This window comes from Gordionus sp. m RMFG-2023, chromosome 1, assembly GCF_954871325.1.
Source record: "Gordionus sp. m RMFG-2023 chromosome 1, tfGorSpeb1-WG-v2, whole genome shotgun sequence".
NCBI classification, from domain to species: domain Eukaryota; kingdom Metazoa; phylum Nematomorpha; class Gordioida; order Chordodea; family Parachordodidae; genus Gordionus; species Gordionus sp. m RMFG-2023.
The window spans coordinates 43,211,716-43,234,975 of record NC_088775.1 but is presented as its reverse complement, the minus strand read 5'-3'; the positions used below and the strand labels follow the sequence as shown (position 1 = coordinate 43,234,975).

The following is a 23,260-nucleotide window of genomic DNA, read 5'->3' as shown; positions in this document are numbered from 1 at the left end:
TTGTTATCCTCTAATCCATCTGTTAACATTTCGGATGACAGTAGAAATAAAATTCAGTATTTATATAATTTTTATTTGCAAGATATGGTAGGGACCGAATTAGAAAAAATAAGTGTCATAATTGGGAGACTTTGATTTGTAAAATTTGATTTTTCGTAAAGTCAGTATGTATTGCGTTTGATGAGTCATTGTTATTTTTATAATTTTATGTTTTAGTTTAATCGCGTTAACATTTTATTTTTAGATTTATAAAAGTTAATTATTGTAAAGTCATTATGATGATGGGATAATTTATAATTTCTAAAAATGTATTTTTATCTTATAATTTTAATTTGAGGCATTATTAGGTACTTTATAATTGTAAAAGAAGCTATTAGATTGTTAAATTTTAATTATTTATTTGTGATGATTATTGATTCCCTATAAAAGGGAAGAGAAAATTGTAAATTATCAATTCATTTTATTTTTTGAATTCATTTTTTGTTAATTAATTTTTTTTTTTTATTATTACTATTTGTTTTTGGTTTTTGATTATAAAATTATTTTTCTTGTTTTGTGAATAAAATTTATTCTATTATTAGATCATCATTCTAATATTGTAAAAACCGGTCACAACGTGATAATAAGTGAATTTAAATATTGGTTTGCCAATTTAAAAAGAATGGATATAAAGCCTGATAATGCATTAAATGCACTGAATATTTGTAAACACACACTAATTGAATTTCCGAACATAACAAAATTATTTCAAATTTTAGCATGCCTCCCAATTACGACATGTACAAATGAAAGAACTTTCTCTAATTTAAGAAGACTAAAAACATACTTACGAAATACTACCTCGCAAAATAGATTAAATGGTTTAGCGCTATTAAATATTCATTGGGAATTAACACCAGATAATACTAAAATAATTAATGAATTATCAAATTCTAATAGAAAATTAGATATAACATTATAAATTATTACCACGTTTTTGTATGATCTATCTTATATTACACTAAACATAAATTGTTACCACGTTTTTTATGATCTATCTTATGATATAACATAAATTAATACCACATTTTTGTGTGATCTATCTATATTAACAATAAACTAATAAAAATATATTTCATATTTTTTCCGGGCTTATTATTTGTTTAAAAAAATTTTAAATATATATAGGATTAATAACCCAGCCGAAGGCCGGGTAAAACTAGGCCAAAAATAGGGTCTGGGGGCGAAGCCCCCATAAATTTTGTAATTCCCCCCCCCCCCGCCCTTAGGAAAATCCTGGCTACGCCTATGTGTTAGATAAATTGATAAAACAAAAACACTAAAAACCTTTAGAAGAAATTATGCAAACATATTGAAGCCTTGAGTTATTTACACGGCAAAAATGCCATATTAGAAATGAAATTTTGTAACTACAAAATAAGAACCAGAGTGATATTATGAAAGCAATTAAGATTTTATATATTATTGTCGCACCATCTCTAGTTGGTATAATATATCTTAACTAGTTGATAACCCGTCAAAAATGACGGGGATGAGAATTTTATTCGTTCTTTTACGATAATTCTTTTTACCCCTCCCCCTCCTCCTTCAGGCCAATTCCAACCCATTAAGACTAAGAGAGAGGAATTGTCTTTTTTATTCAATGATTGATGAATAATATATTTTACCTTTATTTGATGATGGATGAATCAGACATTTTCCTTTTTATGAGATGTGATTTCGAAATTTATATTTTGAATTACAAAAATGAAACAATATCTCTTATTAGCACCCTAAATACTAACATTATTTACCAAAGCTCCTGTTAGTCAGAATTACTGTTCACTCCCCACCGCGTGAAGGTAGGAGATAGATTTTAGGGGAGCAAAGAAATGAAAAAAAGAATGAAAATAAGAAGGAAGAAATAGAAAAAAAGAGACAAAGATATGAATTATAAGAAAATACAATAAATATTTATACTTCAAGAGTTGATGATTATCGGGTTACAACACATATGCATTTGTAGCCATATAAAAAATATAATATAATAAATTTTATAATATAGAAAATTTTACCTAAAAAAAGAGATTTCAATCTCTTTTCTTTGCTCAAGGTGGTTTCGTGAAGATGATGTTGTGATTTCCTTGCTCGTAGTTTGTCGTAAATAACCTGAAATAAAACGTGTAAATTGAAATTAAATATAATATACTGTTGTTGGTGAGGAAGATGGTTTAGCGATGGTGAAGAAGTTCTCTTTTCTTTGCTCAAGGTGGTTTCGTTTTTGAAGATGATGTTGTGATTTCCTTGCTCGTAGTTTGCCGTAAATAACCTGAAATAAAACGTGTAAATTGAAATTAAATAGAATATACTGTTGTTGGGGAGGAAGATGGTTTAGCGATGGTGAAGAAGTTCTCTTTTCTTTGCTCAAGTTGGTTTCGTTTTTGAAGATGATGTTGTAATTTCCTTGCTCGTAGTTTGCCGTAAATAACCTGAAAAAAAACGTGTAAATTGAAATTATAAAACTGTTGTTAGTAGCGATGGTGAAGAAGTTCTCTTTTCTTTGCTCAAGGTGGTTTCGTTTTTGAAGATGATGTTGTGATTTCCTTGTTCGTAGTTTGCCGTAAATAACCTGAAATAAAACGTGTAAATTGAAATTATAAAATAGAATATACTGTTGTTGGTGAGGAAGATGGTTTAGCGATGGTGAAGAAGTTCTCTTTTCTTTGCTCAAGGTGGTTTTGTTTTTGAAGATGTTGTTGTGATTTCCTTGCTCGTAGTTTGCCGTAAATAACCTGAAATAAAACGTGTAAATTGAAATTAAATAGAATATACTGTTGTTGGTGAGGAAGATGGTTTAGCGATGGTGAAGAAGTTCTTTTTTCTTTACTCAAGGTGGTTTCGTTTTTGAAGATGATGTTATGATTTCCTTGTTCGTAGTTTGCCGTAAATAACCTGAAATAAAACGTGTAAATTGAAATTATAAAATAGAATATACTGTTGTTGGTGAGGAAGATGGTTTAGCGATGGTGAAGAAGTTCTCTTTATTTTGCTCAATGTAGTTTCGTTTTTGAAGATGATGTTGTGATTTTCTTGCTCGTAGTTTGCTGTAAATAACCTGAAATAAAACGCGTAAATTGAAATTATAAAATAGAATATACTGTTTTTGGTGAGGAAGATGGTTTAGCGATGGTGAAGAAGTTCTCTTTGCTTTGCTCAAGGTGGTTTAGTTTTTGAAGATGATGTAAAGTTGGTGATTTGATGGTGAATAACAAAGTTGGTGACTTTTTTAAATTTCTTACAAATTATGAATTTAAGATTTCATTATATACGATATTTTGTGTGAATGTTTTATCATTTTTTAAAATTTTTCCTTGTAATTCTGATGGCAAAATCATAATTTTTATATTATTTTGAGATTTACATCTAGTAAGAGCCACATATAGTTGTCCATGGGCAAAGACGAGCTCAGGGAGGAATAAGTCTACATGATCAAAAGTTTGTCCTTGACTTTTATTTATTGTAATCACAAAAGCGGGAATTATAGGAAACTGTCGTCTTTTTAAAGTAAATGGTAACTGAGAGTCACTTGGAGCTAGATCTATTTGTGGGAGAAAAACTCGATAACCCTTATTAGTGCCTGTCAATACCTCATCAAATTAATATGTAAATGTCGTATGATTAAACGGGTACCATTACAAAGTCCTTTCTTTGGGCTCAAGTTGCGTAATAGCATAACAATTGTACCAACCTTAAGTGTTAGCTTGTGAGGTGGCATACCGGATGGAGTTTGTGAATGCAAAAATTCTAGTGGAAAATTCATTATATCATCCTTATTATCGCTTTCAATGGAATCTGCACTATAATAATGTTTGATAGGGCCTGAAATTATATTAATGATATCGTTGTTGAGGGTAAGTGCAATTTTATTTTTGGTGGTTAATATTATTTTAGTAGAAAGACTATCTATATCAGCAATTTCTATAGAATTACCATACACACATTTTATTAATGAATCATTTTCAAGCAAATAAGGTGGGATTTCAACACTATTTGCAGGAAGATCAGAATTGCTGCGTGATAGCCCATCTCCAATTTTAAGTAACCAAGCATTGTAATCAACTTGATCTGATGAAATACGCATATTATCAATCAAATGTATTATTTTAAAATGACTCCATAAATATGAACTTTTTATACAGGACTCTATAATATCGACTTTGGAGCCTTTAGGCACTACTGGTAAAGTCTGTCTAAAATCACCACCTAATAAAATTACTTTTCCGCCAAATGGGTGGGAATTTTTCATAATGTCTTTAAGTAATCGGTCAATGCATCGCAAAGCGTGTTTAGTCATCATTGTGGCCTCATCAATAATAATCAATTTGCTATTTTAAATATCTAGAGCTAGCGAACTATGTAAATTCATATGGGATGTAGAAGTTTCAAAGATAGGCACAGGTAATTTAAATCCGCTATGGATGGTTCTTCCCCCCTTTAAAAGAATAGAGGATATGCCGGTGGTTGCAAAAGGCAATACAATTTGATTTTTTGCTCTTATATAACACATTAAGGTATTGTAAAGATACGTTTTACCTGAACCTCCAGGGCCATCCACGAAGAAATATCTTTCTGGAATATTTTCTAATTCAATCGCTTGTATAATTAAATCAAAAGCATATTTTTGTAATCGGTTTAATTTAGATATACGCTCGATTGAATCGGCAGCTTCAACATGGGCATCATAATGTTGTTTTGGGGGGATTTTTGTAGGTGAAGGAAGATCAAAACTTTGACAGCATAAACCATGATCAAGAAAAACGTTTTCAATGTCCATTAAAGCCATGTTTATTGCAATTACTTCTGAATATTGACGCAAATAATCTTCAATCATCATAAATCTGAACCTATTCCATAGATATGCAGGATTTTCAGGCTGACAAAAAATGCAGATAAAGGCAAAAGTACTCCGAAGTTGTGACGGCATTTGATATATTGATCCCTCTTCTAAGCATGATTCCCACTCTTTATCATCTGATAACAAATTTCTTTAATAGCTGCCTCTTTAAAAGTACTCATTAAAATTCCATTAATAGTTTTTAAATAATCAAAACTTGTAGCCCCGCAAACATGAAGTAATAATAATCGAAGGAAGAATCGTTCACCAGAATTAGGATGAAGGGAATACATTCTCGAAATTACATTTAATCGTTTTTTTCTTAGTTTCAAATGGTAATTTGTAAACACATAATGATAAGGTATTTCCCCATAAAGATATTGTCTAGCATTTAGATCTGTCTTATTTAACTCAAACCATGCCGTTAAAGTAGTATGTTTATTTTCTGATCTCAATAAAGCATCTCTTTCATGTCCAGCAGTGAAATATACTGGCTGTTGTAAAGGTAAATGAATTCCTAAGCGAATAACAGCGTGCGAGCGGTCATGCATATTATTTTCTAATAATCTCCACATTGATTCACATGCACTCACATATCGCGCATTTAAGTGTGATTTAATTTCGTCATGAATATTTATATTTGAAGCAACATTAATGTCAACATTAGTACAGTCATAGCCCTTGTAAATATACTTAAAGATATATTTTACCGATTTAACAGATGTACAAATTTCCACGTTAATATGAGCATTGAATTTTAACATTAGATATCGATTATATGGAATAACATAACGATTATCCGTAGGTTTACCGGAAAGAATTGTAATACCATTATCTCGCCTTTTATAATATGGATACCCATCAATATTTGGTCTTGTTTCCATTTGAAAATCCTTCGGAAATTTTTTGGTACATATGCCATTTTCCATGCAAGGCGATTTGGGGTTAAATATCCCGCAAGGACCATGTATCATAAAATGGGTAACAATCTGAAAAAGTTTAGGATCGAGAATTTTATCTGGCATTTCGGCACAAACAAATTTATCTATAGCTTGAGATGTTTCAATTTTGCTATCATCGTTTAAAATAATAAGTATATGGGCATGAGGCAAACCTCTTTTTTGGAACTCGATTGTATATATAAAAGCCATAGATTTACCAAATAAATTTTTTTTATTTATATCGAACAATAATTCATTTAATTTCAATTTAAAAACACGGGCTATTAAATCTGGTCTATCTGTAGGACTTTGCCCGGGAAATAGATTTTCCTTAATTTCACGCCAATTAGGATTGCATGTAAAAGTAATAAACAAATCAGGTTTGCCAAATTTGAGCACAATGGCCATTGCATCGTGATAGCGTTCTCGCATATTTCTTTGAGAACCTTGAAAAGATGATGGTAATATTACTGCTTTGCCGGGAATTATATTGTTTGACTTTGTTTCCAAGTAGTCCATTAATCCAGAATATTCATCTACTCGTAATTTTGGCTGATTTTGTCTAATAAAATTTAAATTATTCGCCTCGACCTGTAAATAGGAATCAACAATATATTGTTGTGATAATTTCCCAGCAAAAGGGATTGGGTTGAATTCATTTTCACGAATTGCTAATCTAAATATTTTAAACTGTAGTAGTGAGATATTTGCCCTTGTACGCCCTGTATCTTCACCCTTTAAATCTGGTTTCCAACCAGGGTCACCAAAAGGAAATAATAGAGGATATACCATTGGATCAAGATTAGGGCTTAATATATTTATATTTATCAGATCACTACCATCAACTCGAGGATAGACCTTGATAAATGGGGGTTCACCATCATCATTTGTAAAAATCATAGCTACTTCATCTATATTAGGAATGTTATATCTTCGCTTGTCACTTGAGCGATCTGCACAAAAAATCATATTGATTTTTTGAACTGGACGATTTTCTTGAATAGCCCTATTTTTTTCTTCTTTCTCAATTTCTCCCAAGGTTTTAAAACTAATAGAAAATGGGTTATTCTGTCTTATTAAAATATCTAATCTTTTTAAGAGATCCTCATTGCAACCAGAATTTTCTTTCATGTGTAACCTGCCATTAACAGCCTGGGTGGTCTCAAGGACATATAGTTGTGCAAATTTAGGAGGCATCCCAGTGGAAGGATATAAATGAGATGTTCGGTGATAAATTTGCCCATGAATTCTAAAACAATATGGGCCTGGGTTCAAACTATTAGAAATCTGTGCTCCCATGGATGCGAACGTAAGTGAACTATTATAAGATCTTATATATTTCATAAAGTTTGAATGAAATTCATTGTTAGAATTAGATAAAAGGTCTTGTAAAAAAGGAATATATCGGATTGATGGTATCTTAACTTTACCCTTATGACAGCAATTCTTAAATTTGCCATCTGTGGGTTTTTCCAATAAAAAATTTAGAGAATCGCAATAATCGCACTTAGTGTTGAGTAATCCACAATAATGTTCTTGTACTAATGATTGTTGTGCAGAAATATTTATCTAAAATAAATAAAATAAATTTGAGGCCTGCTAAAAATTATACATATAATTTAATATTTTTGTGATTATTCAGAGACCTGCAGACCCGGTGTAATTGTAAAATAAATACCATCAAAAATCAATACGTTATTGATTTTTATAAATCTTTGATTCGACATTTATATATGAATCACAAAATTTTATAAACTCAATCAATAAGGTCCATTTAATTTATTTGAATTCATAATATCATTTATAAAACTTTGAATCAACAATTATATAGCACTTCACAAATTACAAATAATGAGTAAACAAATATAAAATATATAGGATATCAAGAATTGTAAAATAAATAAATTCTCTGATAAATTATATAAAAGAATAGAAAATCATATTTATCATTTTAATATATTTAAAACTATTAAATCTATTTTAAATAAAATTTTTACAAATCGAAAATGGCCGCCAATATTTATAAAGCGATGAAAAAATATATAATAAATAAATATTTTTTAATTTTAATGGTCGCCAATATATTTGAAGCGATGCAAACATCTTAAAAATCTATACGGTATTGATTCTACAATAGCAATATATCACTACGGTATTGAATCTATAATGATATCAATACGGTATTGAAGTTACAATGGGTATTGATTTCACAATCAATACACCGGCTCTGATGTAAACATATGCCAGGCTTATAATAATTTTTTCTAAAATATTCCATGGGTAATTACGATTATGTAGCACATACTTATTTTATTATATTTTGCCCGTCAAGATGATAGTGAAATAAGAATTTTCTTTTTTATTAGTTGATGAAATATATTTTTTATTGTGGACATAAATTAAAATTAATAACCATATACTTCATAAATAAATAATAAATTTTGAATAACCCCTGATGATGGATAAATCAAAAATTTTCTTATCTATCTTATGAGATGTGATTCAGAAATTTATATTTATTAAAATATTTGTTATACATAAATTAAAATTTTTAACTTGGTTTGTTTTTATTGATTTGGGTAGATTATATTTTTGGTGAATAGTAGATTTTGGTAGTGTCTAATTTAAAAAAATGTATTTGTTAACATAAATTAAAATTTTTAATTTCGTTTGTTTCTATTGATTTGGGTAGATTAAGATTCTGTTGAATGGTACATTTCGGTAATATGATTCGTAGAATCTAATTTAAATAAATTTATTTGTTAATATAAATTAAAATTCATAACTTGGTTTATTTTGATTGATTTTGGTAGATTAAGATTCTGCTGAATGGTACATTTCGGTAATATATATCGTGGAATCTAATTTAAAAAAAATCTATTTGATAACATAAATTAAATTTTTTAACTTCGTTTGTTTTTATTGATTTGGGTAGATTAAGAGTCCGTTGAATGGCACATTTCGGCAATATGTTCCGTGGAATCTAATTTAAATAAATTTATTTATTGTCATAAATTAAAATTTTTAACTTGATTTGTTTTTATTGATATAGGATCACTGAAAAAATTATACTTAGATATTGCACCAAAGGTATCTTGTGTAGGAATCTAAAAAAAATAATAAAATAGATTTTAATGGCCCACAGTAATGTTCAACTTGTTCTTGATTTTCAGTATCTTCAAGATGATTGGATGTTGAAGCAAATTGTTTATTTCCAGTATCTTCAAGATGGTTGGATGTTGTAGGAATAGGACTTTGCTCGTTCCTTTTCTTGATACGACAAAGTGCCTGTCTCTTTCTAGCTTTCTCCTTATGTTGATATATTATTAAAATTTAAAAATATAAGAATTACTCAATTTTATAAAAATAAGTTTAGTTTATAATATTTATTATTGTGGACATAAAATAAAATTACTAAATATATACTTCATAAACATATTTATAAAAAAAATGGAAAATATTAGAATAGCCCCTCACCTAATAAATATATATTTCGGAATCACATCTTAAAAATATAAAATTTACTCTTGTTGAAGCAATAATGCCTTCTTTAGATTTTGGTAGTATGAAACGTTCCATTGTTTGGTTTTGTTGAATGGTATCTTGTGTAGGAATCTAAAAAAAATAATAAAATAGTATTTATAAAAATTTTAACTTACATTGCCTATGAGATAACCTTAAAAAACTTATTTAATATTATATGTATTTATTATGTAAGTTTGTATTTTGTGCAGGAATCTAAAAAAATAGTATTTATAAAAATTTTAAATTACATTGCCTATGAGATAACCTTAAAAAACTTATTTAATATATGTATTTATTATGTAAGTTTGTTTTTTGTACAGGAATCTAAAAAAATAGTATTTATTTAACTTACATTGCCTATGAGATAACCTTAAAAAACTTGTTTAATATTATATGTATTTATTATGTATGTTTGTTTTTTGTGCAGGAATCTAAAAAAATAGTATTTATAAAAATTTTAACTTACATTGCCTATGAGATAACCTTAAAAAACTTATCTAATATTATATGTATTTATTATGTAAGTTTGTTTTTTGTGCAGGAATCTAAAAAATAGTATTTATAAAAATTTTAACTTCCCTAAATCTGCCACTTAACGTGGGTAAAATAGAATAGATAAATGAATTTTCAAATATAAAATAAGATGCTCAGATAAAACGTAAGTATATGTAATGTTCAACTTGTTCTTGATTTTCAGTATCTTCAAGATTAAGATGTGTAAATTGAAAGTATATGGTTTTGCTAGATGTGGTGTCTGTTAAAAAATATAATTATTTACTGATGATTGAAGGTTTTGCTCGATGTTGTGTCTGTTAAAAAAAATATCAATTATTGTAATTATTATATTATTATATGTTTTGTAATTGTTTTTTTGTATTGAAATTCTTTTTTTGAAAATGGCGGTTCGATTTGGTTTATGAATGCGTGTTTGATATGTTTAAGCTATGATGATTTTTATTGAATATATATATTATAGATTTGAATTCCTTAGCTCTTGTAGGATTATCTGCAAACATTTTTTTCATACTAATGTTCCTTCCTGCCTATTGCCTCAAAATACTTCTGAAATGCTTTCCAAGATTTATAGGAGATTAAATCCATTTTGCTAATATGATCTAAATTGGCTTAAAATTGCTATGATAGATAGATAGATAAATTATAGATATATAGAAAGAACAATATATTTGACATCAATTAAGACAAAATATTTACATTTCAACTTAGAAATAATAATGCTATCTAAAATAAAATATAATATTATAGATGGCGCTAAATATCATGGAGATTAAAATTACAATTTAACATAACTTAAATACTTCCGAATTTGTTAATATTAATTAAATATTATTAAGAATCACTCCCTATTTAAGTAGGACAAACGTCCAATAATTAATAAAGAAGTTGAATATCACATAATATATTAACAAAATTATAATTGACTATTATCAGGTAAAATAATTGACTATATAATGTCACAGTTGTGACTGTGACTGCTATAATCATTTTGATTGGACAAATAATATTTAAAAGAAAACTATAGGCTAAATTTGATTGACATTTTTTGAGGATTATATATATAGATAATAGTAGTTTGTAATAATATTAAAAATATATTCGTATTAAAAATTTAACTCAAATCTATATTCCGAAGAAGAAGAAAATAGCTTCTTAAAAACACGTAAAAAAGAGAAGAAAAGATATCGAATTTATTACATCCATTGTGGGATGAATAATAATACCTTTAATTTTAATTATATTGTAAATAAATAGATGGCGTTAAATATTTACAAGCAAATTGTTACTTATATTAATTATCAAAAGCATTTATTAGGAAAATTTTAAAAATATTAACTGTAATATATTATATAACTGTCAGATACGTCTGTAAAAGTGGCATTTTACCTAATATTTTATAAAATATTATATATAATCGAGGATTATAAACTATATGTCTACTTACTTTTTATAAATAAATCTCTTATACTTATTTGGATTTGGACCTTGAAAATAATTTTAGGAAGAAACATGATAATTAAATTTAAAAATCAATAATATAGTTGATTAGTGATTCTTGGCTAAAATATTAAATTATGAATCAATTAATAAATGATATATTTATTATAAAAGTCAATTATGCTTCAACTGTTAATGCTAAATTAATATTTAGTGAGTGATATTGTTATATTTTTAACATATAATTTGTTTGCAAGCTGACATAGTATAATTTATATGTAAAAATCTAATCTAATAATTAAAATAGTATATAACAATTAAGATAGTCTTATTAATTTTTTAATAAATTAAATCTATATATTACTCAATATAATTATAAAAGAAATTAATTAGAGGGCAATTAAAAACATTTATTTTTAGCTCAAGGGGATATTAAGGAACCATTAAAAAAAAAATTTTTGATTCAGGGGGCTATTCAAACTTTTCAGGGGGCTCGAGCCCCTGCCCTCCCTAGCGTCGCCACTGGCTTAAACTTCCATTGTTTTTGAAGACTAATGTAAGTAGACTCTCCCATTTGATGTCTTTCATTGGCTCGATTTTGTTTTCTAGCCAAGTATTTAATTCTTTAGTAATAATGTCCATTCTAGTATGGTACCCTTCTCGGTAGTATAATATTTGGCTCAGCGTATGGTTTTAATCGTGATCTAGCTTGATTCTTCATGACAGGTTTATTAGTCAACTTCGATTCACAATTAGATATCAACTTCGCCAATTCGTCTTTATGATCCACATCTATCATGCCTTTGAATCTTTCAAGTATATTTTTAAAATGTTTTAACCAAGATCTTCCTAACAAAGGCATCTTTTTACTGTTTATGATTAACTCATTCAAAATTTGAAAATCCCCTTCGTATTCTACATTCACTTGTGCTATACCTATCACTTACAGGGTTGCCATGTCTCCCATTAGCGGGAGACTCCCGCAATTTTTTAGTTTACACGCAGACCTCTCTCTCCCGCAAAACTACCGCAATTGGAAATCTCCTGCAAAAATCTACCGCAATTTTTTAATTTCTCCCGCATTTTTTTTAGTATTCCTGGTAAATAATATTTATAATTTATAAAATTTTTATTTACATTTTTTATAGGTGAAATATTTTGAGAAGAAAATCCAAGAAAGCAAGACTCAAATAAAAAGCAACTATAATCCTGGTAAATAACATTTTTAATTTATGATATCAAAAATTAAATATCATTCATTTATTAATTCAACCCATATTCATTTTGAGAAGAAAGAGTAAATAATATTTTTTATTTATAAAAATGAGTTTTTACAAGGGCTAATATCAAAAAATAAATATCATTCAATTCTTTCAAGTAAATTAAATTATAAATGCTTATATTTTTTTTTACATTTAGAATACATCAATTTTAGCTTCTGATGATATTCCCACTCTTTCTAGAGAATTGAACCTAATATTGATTCCTCTTCAGGTTTAATTCATTAATATTTTTAAAATTATTCTTATGTTTTTATTTTAGATAACAAGCCCTGTCTTAACCTCTCTTAATGATTGTACAGATGCTGATTAAGCAACTATTATCCTGGTAAATTATTATTTTTTAATATTAAAATGAGTTTTTACAAGGGTTGATATCAAAAAATAAATATCATTCAATTATTAATTCAGCCCATATTTATTATGAGAAGAAAAGCAAAGTAAGGATAAATAATATTTTTTATTTATAAAAATGAGTTTTTACAAATCAAACAATCATCATACACCCTTAGTTTACAAAATGTATAACATCAATAATTTAAACTTACCCATTCCACACATTCAAAATTATTACAAATATTTATGAAAATAGTTTCAAAACACAAAAGATTAACCTTACCTTTTTTAAAACAAAAATGTGGTATAAAACAAGGATATGCCACCCCCCCTTTCAATCTACTAATTAGTGACATCACAAATACCAGTACAAAATGTAGACTGGCTATGCTACGCCGACAACATATATATCATTATTGAAGATGTCACTAACATTAATTATTTTAACAATAGTCTTAAATAATATGTGAAAAATCAGCCTGATTAAAATTTAAAAAAACTATTCTATCTTTCCTTCCCTTTTAATTTCTTTTATTATCTTCACCTACTTTTTAATTTCCTATTTCTTTCTCTTTAGCTTCATTTCCCTTTTAATTTCCCTATTTTCTTTCCATTTACAATACTTAGTATGATATTTTTTATAATTTTATATTTTTTTTTACATTTAGAATACATCAATTTTAGCTTCTGATGATATTCCCACTCTTTCTAGAGAATTGAACCTAATATTGATTCCTCTTCAGGTTTAATTCATTAATATTTTTAAAATTATTCTTATGTTTTTATTTTAGATAACAAGCCCTGTCTTAACCTCTCTTAATGATTGTACAGATGCTGATTAAGCAACTATTATCCTGGTAAATTATTATTTTTTAATATTAAAATGAGTTTTTACAAGGGTTGATATCAAAAAATAAATATCATTCAATTATTAATTCAGCCCATATTTATTATGAGAAGAAAAGCAAAGTAAGGATAAATAATATTTTTTATTTATAAAAATGAGTTTTTACAAATCAAACAATCATCATACACCCTTAGTTTACAAAATGTATAACATCAATAATTTAAACTTACCCATTCCACACATTCAAAATTATTACAAATATTTATGAAAATAGTTTCAAAACACAAAAGATTAACCTTACCTTTTTTAAAACAAAAATGTGGTATAAAACAAGGATATGCCACCCCCCCTTTCAATCTACTAATTAGTGACATCACAAATACCAGTACAAAATGTAGACTGGCTATGCTACGCCGACAACATATATATCATTATTGAAGATGTCACTAACATTAATTATTTTAACAATAGTCTTAAATAATATGTGAAAAATCAGCCTGATTAAAATTTAAAAAAACTATTCTATCTTTCCTTCCCTTTTAATTTCTTTTATTATCTTCACCTACTTTTTAATTTCCTATTTCTTTCTCTTTAGCTTCATTTCCCTTTTAATTTCCCTATTTTCTTTCCATTTACAATACTTAGTATGATATTTTTTATAATTTAAATAAATTTATATATCTATTTTAAGTATCCTACGTATTTTTAAAGCTATTCATTTTACCGGGCCGCACAATATGTCCTTTTATCTCTGATGAATATTTTGTCTAACTAACAGAAAAATATCCAAAGTAAGTTATTTTTAGTATTTAATTAAATTAATATATCAATTTTTAAGGATTCTACTTTTTTAAAAGCTTGCCTTTTGTCAGATCTACAATTGCTCTATTCTCCATGCTGATTATTTTGTATAACTCACCAAAAAATAAGTATATTATTTTTATTATAAATAATTTTATATCTATCCAAAAAATCGATATATATATATATTACAATATTTTTTTTATTTAATTAAAATTATATATTTATTCTTAAGGATCCTACCTTTTTAACAATACTCCTTTTTATTCTTACTAATTTTTTTGTATAACTCAATAAAAAAGACAAAACGGGGTTTTCTATCTTTAGGATTTTACATTTATTCTAAAACAAAATACATACTATGGTATTTATATTATTTAAATTATTCTATATCTATTCACAAGGTTCCTATTTTTTCTAATTTGCCAATTGGACTCTCCGATTGGTATTTTATTTTAATCCTACCTTATAAAATTAACTTGAGAATTGTTTTGTTTTTAATTATTTAACTATCCCCATCTTATTTCCTCTTTATAATTGTTCAAATATTGATATATCAATGTACAAATGCAAAATAAACCTTTAGAAGAACATGATTGGCTTGATAAGTCCCCAAAAAAATTTTTTGATTATAGCTCCCCAACTACTAGAAATATACTTCTAATATTGACTCCTCTACAGGTTTACAGTATATTAATGTTTGTTTAATTTCAACAATAGTTTATTTATATTTGTGGCTGATTTCTTTATTTGTCTAGGCTAACCCAATCTTAATCCCTCACATTGTTACAAAACATAATGAATCTATTATTAAAAGCAAAGAAAAGAATGCCGATTCAACAAACGCCTTACCCGTTCTAGAGTTACTGGTGGCCAAGATAATAAGGAACTGTGAACTCCTATGGAGGTTTATTTTGTTTTTTATCGAATGTTTTATATCTATATGTTTGTTTTATATTCACCCAGTTGCCTCCAAATGATATTTCTATCACCACTACCACAATACCTATGCCACCTCTGCCTAATTTTTAACAAATATAAGCATTTAATTCCACTATCATTCACCTCACTAGGAGTTAATATAAATACTACTTTATCCGATTCCCTGAGGAACTTTCATGAATATTTAGAGGGATGTTCAAACGTGAATGTGTAGTGCGGCCAATTTTCATATTGCTGTTAGTTTTTTTTTGTTAACTTTCTTATCTTGTCTTGCTCCCTCCATGTGCTTTACATCAGAGTGAGTATTGTCTTTGACTATCTTATGTATTGATATCAATTTCATCTAATTCATTACCTATAATTTAATGTTATCTAAAATAAGTAAATCTTTATTCTTTACTTTATTTCCTTAGATAAGCTTGACACTTTTATTTCCTCTATAACCCTGTCATATTCAACTAAGTTGCAATCCATGGGGCTGACAAATTCGGGTGATTCAAACTTAAAAACTTCCGTTCCTCTTTTGGACCGCAGCATTGAAATAGCTCATTTTCGTTTCAAGTCTTACCAGGCTGTAATAACCTGAGCATAGGCGTGGTTAGGGGGAGAGTCAAGTGGAAATCCCACCCCCCTTCAGAAATTTATCACTTTTTGTGAATATCATTTTAAGCTAATAAAAAATATCCCCCTTAGTCCCCCATTCCTCGACCATCAAAAAAGTATGCATATATTTTAAACAATAATTTGAAAGAAAGTATGTAAAAGTTGATATTTTTTTTATAAAACTATTAATTATAATTTATACATTTTTGGAAAAAAGCATTTATATATATAATAAGTGAACCAAAAATGCTTTTTAAGAAATGGAATATAAGCCAAAGATAAGTCTTAAGACAAAAGTGAAAGGTATTATAATTATTAATAATAGATCCATAAAATAACTAAATAATATAATATATCAAATATAATTTTTTATAAAGTGAATAATTTTAATTTATTTATCTTAATAAAAGTAAAATATAATTATAAAACTATTGATAAAATTAAATCATAAATTAAATAAAATAAAAAAATTAAAGCACAATACAAACAGTGGAATATTATATGTCGTAGATTTACAGTATATCTAATTTTATAAATTATCATATGACAATCAAGTAATTTTTACCAATATAGCGAATTATATATTTTACAGAAAACTATAAAATATGACATTAGAAAATATATTTTAAAGACATTGTGGGATGAATAATATGAAGATTAATTTTTAATATCATTCTTTTTAAAATAAATAGATGGCGTTAAATAATTGAATGCATATTGTTGCTATATTTATTATCAAGAGCATTGATTAGTAAAATTTGTTAAAATATTAACTGTAATATATTCTCTAACTGTCAAATATGTCTCTAAAAGTGGAATTTTATCTAGTATTTTATAACTTATTCTATATAATAGAGGAATATCAACTATATGTCTACTTACTTTTTATAAATAAATATCTTATAATTGTTTAGAATAAATTATTACCATGCTTTTATATTAATCTATATACAAGTAATTTATTATATATAATATAAACTAATAAAAATATATTTCATATTTGTTCAAGGCTTATTTTTTTAATTAAAATTAACCTCCTATCTTGTAAAAATATTTTATGACTAATAGACTAAGGTAACCCGGCAGAAGCCCGGCCTGGGGGGAACCCCCCAGTAATTTTTTAATTCCCCCCCCCCTCACTTAGGAAAATCCTGGCTACCCCTATGAACCTGAGCTTGTTGATTAGTGACGACGATTTCTTAAGATCGGCCTCAGTGCATAGAGATTGTAGTTTAATAAAGATGTCCTCTGGTAAATTGTGGAGTAGTAGTGGCATTATCGTTATATGTACTATTATTATATAATAGATTAATATTAAATAAATTGTATTTTGTTTTTTTTGGTTTATAGTTACCCTTTATTGTAATAGATTAAATATATAAACGATTTTTTAAAAGTTATATATAGATACATTTTCTCATTTTATATTATATTAATAAACACCACATTTTAAACACAACATTTGGCGAGGATTAATTTTTTTTTAAAAAAGAGACGTATTAAATATAAAGGTTAAAATTATACTATGCCTAAGCCTAACGAAGACTCGAAGAAGATATTTCTAAAGAAAAACGAAGAAGCGTCAACATCTAGTCAATTCCATATTCCAGAATTCGTCAAAGAATAAGTGAATATTCCGGACTATGTATATAATTTAGAACTTACAAAGTAAAAAATATTGTCGATCAAACAAAAAAAAAGATTTGTTATTAACATACATAGGTACGGATAACTTAATTAAAATAAAAAAATTCCACCACCCAAATAATTTAGAGAGCATTAATTATATAACTTTAGTTGATAGTTTGAAGAAAATATTTAAGAATATCTCTAGTATTTTCCTACTCGAAATAATTTTTATACTTTAAAAGAGGCGGAGATACTATCATAGATTTTTCTATCAAATTGAAAAGTATTTGCTCATTATGTAAATTTAAATCGCCTAATAAGCTACCATGCAATGATAAATGGGTTGCAGTTTACTATGAAATTTGATACTGGTGCTACGTGTAATATGATAGATGAGGTTACCTGGAGCGTTTAGGCAAGCCATCACTATCGCCTGTATATAAACTAGTGGGATATAATAATATCAAATTCTAAGTATTTGGTAAATTTTTAGTGGAAAAGTAAAAAATATTTCAAAATTTTTACCGATTTGGGTAGTTAAAGGTGAGAATTCCCTTTGAAAGAAGTTCGGATTAATAATATAAATATAAATTTTCCTACTTTAAATTCAATTGCCTCGAAATTTCCGCAAGTTTTTTAAATTAGGAGAAATAAAACTTTAACGAACGTATCCGCAAGCAACCGAACATATTACCTATAGCGTTATCAGCAAGAAGAGTTCCATTTCCGTTATGTCGAACCGTTGAAGCTGAGTTGGACTTTTAGACGAAGTCGTTATCGAGAAGGTGGATCCAACAACAACTCCAATCATATGGGCTACGCCAACGGTTAATATCTTAAATAAATCTGGTGCCGTTCGGATATGCGGAGATTTCGGTTTAACAATCAACAAATATTTAGCCATAGATAATGATTTAATATTAACTTTCGTCGACCTGACAAATGGATCGCGGGGGGTAAAATATTTACAATGATAGATTTAAGAGATGCATTTTTACAATTCGGAGTTGTCCAGAATGTAGGGACCTTTTAGTAATTTCTATTCATGTCGGTTATTACCGATATCAAAGAATCCCTTTTGGATTGACTAGCGCTCTGATAATATTTCAACGCTTTATGCAAAACTCGGATGATAAAACTGTTCGTCTTGGCTAACCATTTTATCCTAGGTACTTTCTTCGATATTTTGATAAGCAATATTATAGCTATCCTGAATCACCCACCGCGGGTATCTTCATTTTTGATGGCTTTCTTTCTCTCGCTCTGAGCTAAGAGAGGATTCATCTTGGCTCAAATCATTTTCTTCTTTTTCTTCATGATTATGTTGTTTTCATCCATATCCCAGTTTACCAGGACGTCGTTTTTCGTAACATTTTGAAGTCAAATTTTTTAATGTAACCGAGTTTACTCGAATTCGCTTTATCGGATTTTACATATTTTTCTGGTTATGAAGAACGAGTCATAGCTTTTTCCTTGAGCTATTCAGCCCATACCATAATTTGGTCGGGGTAGATAGCATCTTTGATAATTTTCCTACCTTTTTTCTCGCGTCTTGTTTTATGGTCACGATCATCCCTTTTAGGCTTTCCACCCTTCTTTTCGGCCGCCCTTTGGATATCTTGTAAATAAGCTTTCAAGACGGTTTCTATGTCCGAAGGACTCTCTTGTTCTTTCCTGGAATGTTTGGATCATCTTTTGGGTAGGGAGGATGTTATTTCCGAGGTTGTCCCTTTAGATTTTATCACTTTCTTTATCACGTTTCTTAGTTTTTTTGGAGGAGGGTTGGGCGAAGGATAGCATTAGTTGATTGAGTAAAGAAACTTACGCTAAATCATAATCGGCCGCCTGGTCACTGGAAGATTCTTCCAACTCGGATTCTGTGGAAGCATCGTCGCTGCTTTCACCGGGACTTAAGGGCGAGCGGTTTGCCCTTCCAACAGCAGATCTACGAATAAATTTCAGAGGGCCTCTCGATCAATCGGATGGCCGGATAGACAGATTTGATTGGCCTCTACGTATTCTTGCCTTAGGAGAGTTGGCCATTTTTTGAAGAGGAGTGAATCTTAGATAATGAGGATTTACGGGATTGGGGTGCGGGTTGTTCTGTCAGAACCTTTGCTACTTTATCCTTTTTATATTTTATTATTTACGAGGTACTCGAGGCGCTCTTATAGGCCTCTTTGTTTGATGATACCTTATTATTGTGCAATGTATGATTTTTTTAAACGTTGATAATTATCTATATTTAAGTTAATAATAATTTGAATCCGTGAGGATAAAATATTCAAATAAAATATTATTATGCACATTTCCCTCTCTTCTAAAAAAGTTTGAATTTCACACCAATTTTTTTCAATTTAAAAAGTGTCTTAATATATAATTCTTCTTCAAATAAAATTTTGTAAAAAATAATTTCCTTAGCCTCAAATCTTTAGAAAAGGATATATTTATCACATCTTTAAAAAAATCTCTACAATTAAGATGTTTAGTTTAAACATTATCTCTCTTTATGATACTTTTATTCTTAAAAGTATTATGCTTTAAAAGTTTCCTAATATTTTATCATATTTGTATTGTTTCATATAAATTTTGTTAGTGATCGCATTGTGTTATTTTTTTTTTCATTTATAAACGTAAAAATATTTCAAAGTATGTAATCAATTTTGAGTATAAGAAATTTTTTTATAAAGATAAAATTCTAAAATGACTAATAAAAAGAATATAAAAACATATAACTATTTGAATTAAAAATGATTCTCAATTAGGTTTTTACTTTGGAGTGACGGTAATTTTAATATTGGGTTATAGTTTTTTTTTGGAATAAAAATAAAAGGAAAAAGATGTAAATAAAATAAGATTGTTAAAACAAATGGAAATAGAAAAAATGAAAACTTTTGTAAATTTAAAAAAGAAATGAAGAAATTATTTAATGAAATGTGCAATATGAAATAGAATAAAAAAAAAGAATAGAATATTAATAATGGATATCTTAGCGATTCTGAAAAGAGAAAGTTTGGAATAAATATTAATAAACCAGATATCATTAGAGATTCTGAAAAATAAAAAGAAGAAATTGATACGGGGAAATAAAAATTAATAAAAATATTGGATTTGAAAATGATCAAATTGAAATAATAAATATGATAAACTGTATTGTGATAAAGGAAATAGAAATTGAAAATATTATGAAAAAGAAAATTGAAATGAAAAATTTAGAAAAAGAAAACAAAGAGAAAGAAAGTTGGAATAATATGATGATAAAATGGAAGGTTTAAGAGTGAACTTAAAATTCGCACATATTCTAATTTTCACATTAGTCTAGATCTCTAAGGGTACTCCATTGTGCTCTAGTTGTAGTCGGATCCACAGGTTCTAGTATTCCGGTTAACACTAATCGATTTAATTCAAGTTTAATCTATTGTCAAAAAGGGAACGGTACTCTCCTTGCGACGAAAGCCCTGGGAACAGCAGAATCATCCAAATTAATTTTCACTGCAAAATCTCTAATACATCCGGGTTTATCATCAAACTGTTTATACTTGTTAATCAACCTTTTTATTTTAACTCCAATTCTCTATTCATAGATATTATAATTGGCGGTGTCTTAATCAGGGACCCGAACCGTTATTTATAACGGTTCAATTTGGTTACGGTTCTTCTCTTCTCTTCTCTTCTCTTCTCTTCTCTTCTCTTCTCTTCTCTTCTCTTCTCTTCTCTTCTCTTCTCTTCTCTTCTCTTCTCTTCTCTTCTCTTCTCTTCTCTTCTCTTCTCTTCTCTTCTCTTCTCTTCTCTTCTCTTCTCTTCTCTTCTCTTCTCTCTCTCTTCTCTTCTCTTCTCTTCTCTTCTCTTCTCTTCTCTTCTCTTCTCTTCTCTTCTCTACGTTTTGATTACGGTTCTTAAGAAGAAATTTATAAAGGTTCGGTTCGGTTTAGCAAAATATAAAAAAGGTTCATTACGGTTAGAAATTTTTTTTTATTGAAGCAACACCATCTTCTAATTTATTTTTACTATAAGCATCTATGAATTATATATAAAAAAAATTATATAAGATTCAAAATAACTCATTTTTAAATATAGTATTTGAAAGTTTTAGTAATATATTTTCTAATATAAATGGATTTTTTTTTGTTAGTTGTGACGATAACACAAATTTTAGCCCCGAAAAAGCCCTTTCTATAGAAACTTGTGTTGCGGGAACCTCTAGTACTATAAGAGCAATTTTATATAATTCTGGATATTCAAATTATTTCCATTTCTAAAATATAAAAACTGAACTGGTTTAAACCGGTTTAACCGTTTTTATAAAGGTTTTTTTTACTCCAAAAAATATACGGTTATGGTTCAGATATTTAAAACGGTTTATAATGGTTTAACGGTTCGTTACGGTTCACTACAGGTCCCTGGTCTTAATGTTATCAATGTTTTCACCATTTTAATCAAAACTTGGCGTGGTATTTCCATATTAAAACTAATATCGAAAGCAATCCAAATAAAAGAGCCTTGTTTGTATTGTTTATAAACACTGATAATCTTTACGACCTTGCTCCGATTTGTGCATAAATTTTAATCTCTCTTTTATATCTAGGATCGGTCGGTTTGATATCTGGTTGCCCTATTTTTCTCAAAATATTTTTCCCAATTAACGATACCTGAGTACGAGTATCAAAATCAAATTCAACTTAAACCATTGACTTTTGTTACTAGTTTAGCTCAATTCTAACAGTTTTTATGTTAATAATCGAATCGTCAAATTCAGATGCCTCCTTAAAATAATTTAAATATGACTTTACAACATCTGGCATACTTACCTATCTGTTGCACTTAAAACAAGTCTCCTTAAAAGCAGGTCGTCTATCAATTCCGTCATTTATTTTGTCACAAAGTTGAAATCTATTTCCTCCCTTTTTATTAAATATAATTAACTAATATTGTAATTTATTGGTATAAAATTATCATAATTGTTATATTTCTAACTAGAATCGCTATCATTGCCTTTATATACCCTTTATCACTACTAGAATAACTTTGATGCTTTCGCAAATTTTGTGTCTAATTTCCTTATCATTTTTATATCTGCTTAATCTTATGGAAGCGCAAGATTGGGTATAAACTTGAAAGTAATATTTCCTTTAGGTAAATCCATGTCAGACATAAATTGATCCCTGAATTTGGTATAAACAATATCAGCATCCATACAATTATTTGGCCCTCAGTGAAGACAATCTTTTAACAAATTCCATAAAAGGCCCTCCTTCCTCTCCTTTTATTTGATTAAAGTCCATACGTGTGGCAAAAATACTTTGTGAGATTATATAGGTTTTCTCGCATATTCTTTTAATTTCCATAAATGTGAGATCCTCAAGTTTCCGTGGAAGAAGTTGTCTTCCATATTTTCTATATTATGATTACCAAAATAAATAAAACAAATCTTATCGGAATAGTTTTTTTTAACCGGAATAAACTTTATCAACATTTAAAATAACAAATAATAACAGAATTTTTTTTATATTTTTCTTATTTGATATGTTTA

General features: G+C 27.9%; 2 protein-coding genes across 2 annotated transcripts; both read right to left on the bottom strand.

Annotated features, from left to right (window-relative positions):
* Nucleotides 1-3,619: 3,619 nt before the first annotated feature.
* LOC135925917 (uncharacterized) lies at nucleotides 3,620-4,333 on the bottom strand. The gene has a single exon (XM_065461499.1). It carries the CDS (start codon nucleotides 4,331-4,333, stop codon nucleotides 3,620-3,622), a length of 714 nt encoding a protein of 237 aa, XP_065317571.1.
* A 650-nt stretch (nucleotides 4,334-4,983) lies between these two features.
* Nucleotides 4,984-22,924, bottom strand: LOC135925912 (uncharacterized). The gene is made up of 7 exons (XM_065461488.1): nucleotides 22,842-22,924; nucleotides 19,556-19,675; nucleotides 19,224-19,404; nucleotides 18,790-18,906; nucleotides 9,340-9,429; nucleotides 8,971-9,123; nucleotides 4,984-7,383 (listed from the first exon to the last, which is right to left on the bottom strand). Exons 1-7 carry the CDS (start codon nucleotides 22,922-22,924, stop codon nucleotides 4,984-4,986), a joined length of 3,144 nt encoding a protein of 1,047 aa, XP_065317560.1.
* Nucleotides 22,925-23,260: the final 336 nt, after the last annotated feature.

Bases quoted from the DNA above. Each gene is read 5' to 3' on its own strand.
- LOC135925912 (XM_065461488.1), bottom strand. From the start codon at position 22,924: ATGGATGCTGATATTGTTTATACCAAATTCAGGGATCAATTTATGTCT. The intron at 19,676-22,841 runs GTTTATACCCAA...ATTTATTCGTAG, and splicing joins AAAGGAAATATTACTTTCAA to ATCTGCTGTTGGAAGGGCAA. The intron at 9,430-18,789 runs GTAATAACCGAC...TATTTTTTTTAG, and splicing joins AAAGGGATTCTTTGATATCG to ATTCCTACACAAGATACCAT.
- LOC135925917 (XM_065461499.1), bottom strand. From the start codon at position 4,333: ATGACTAAACACGCTTTGCGATGCATTGACCGATTACTTAAAGACATT.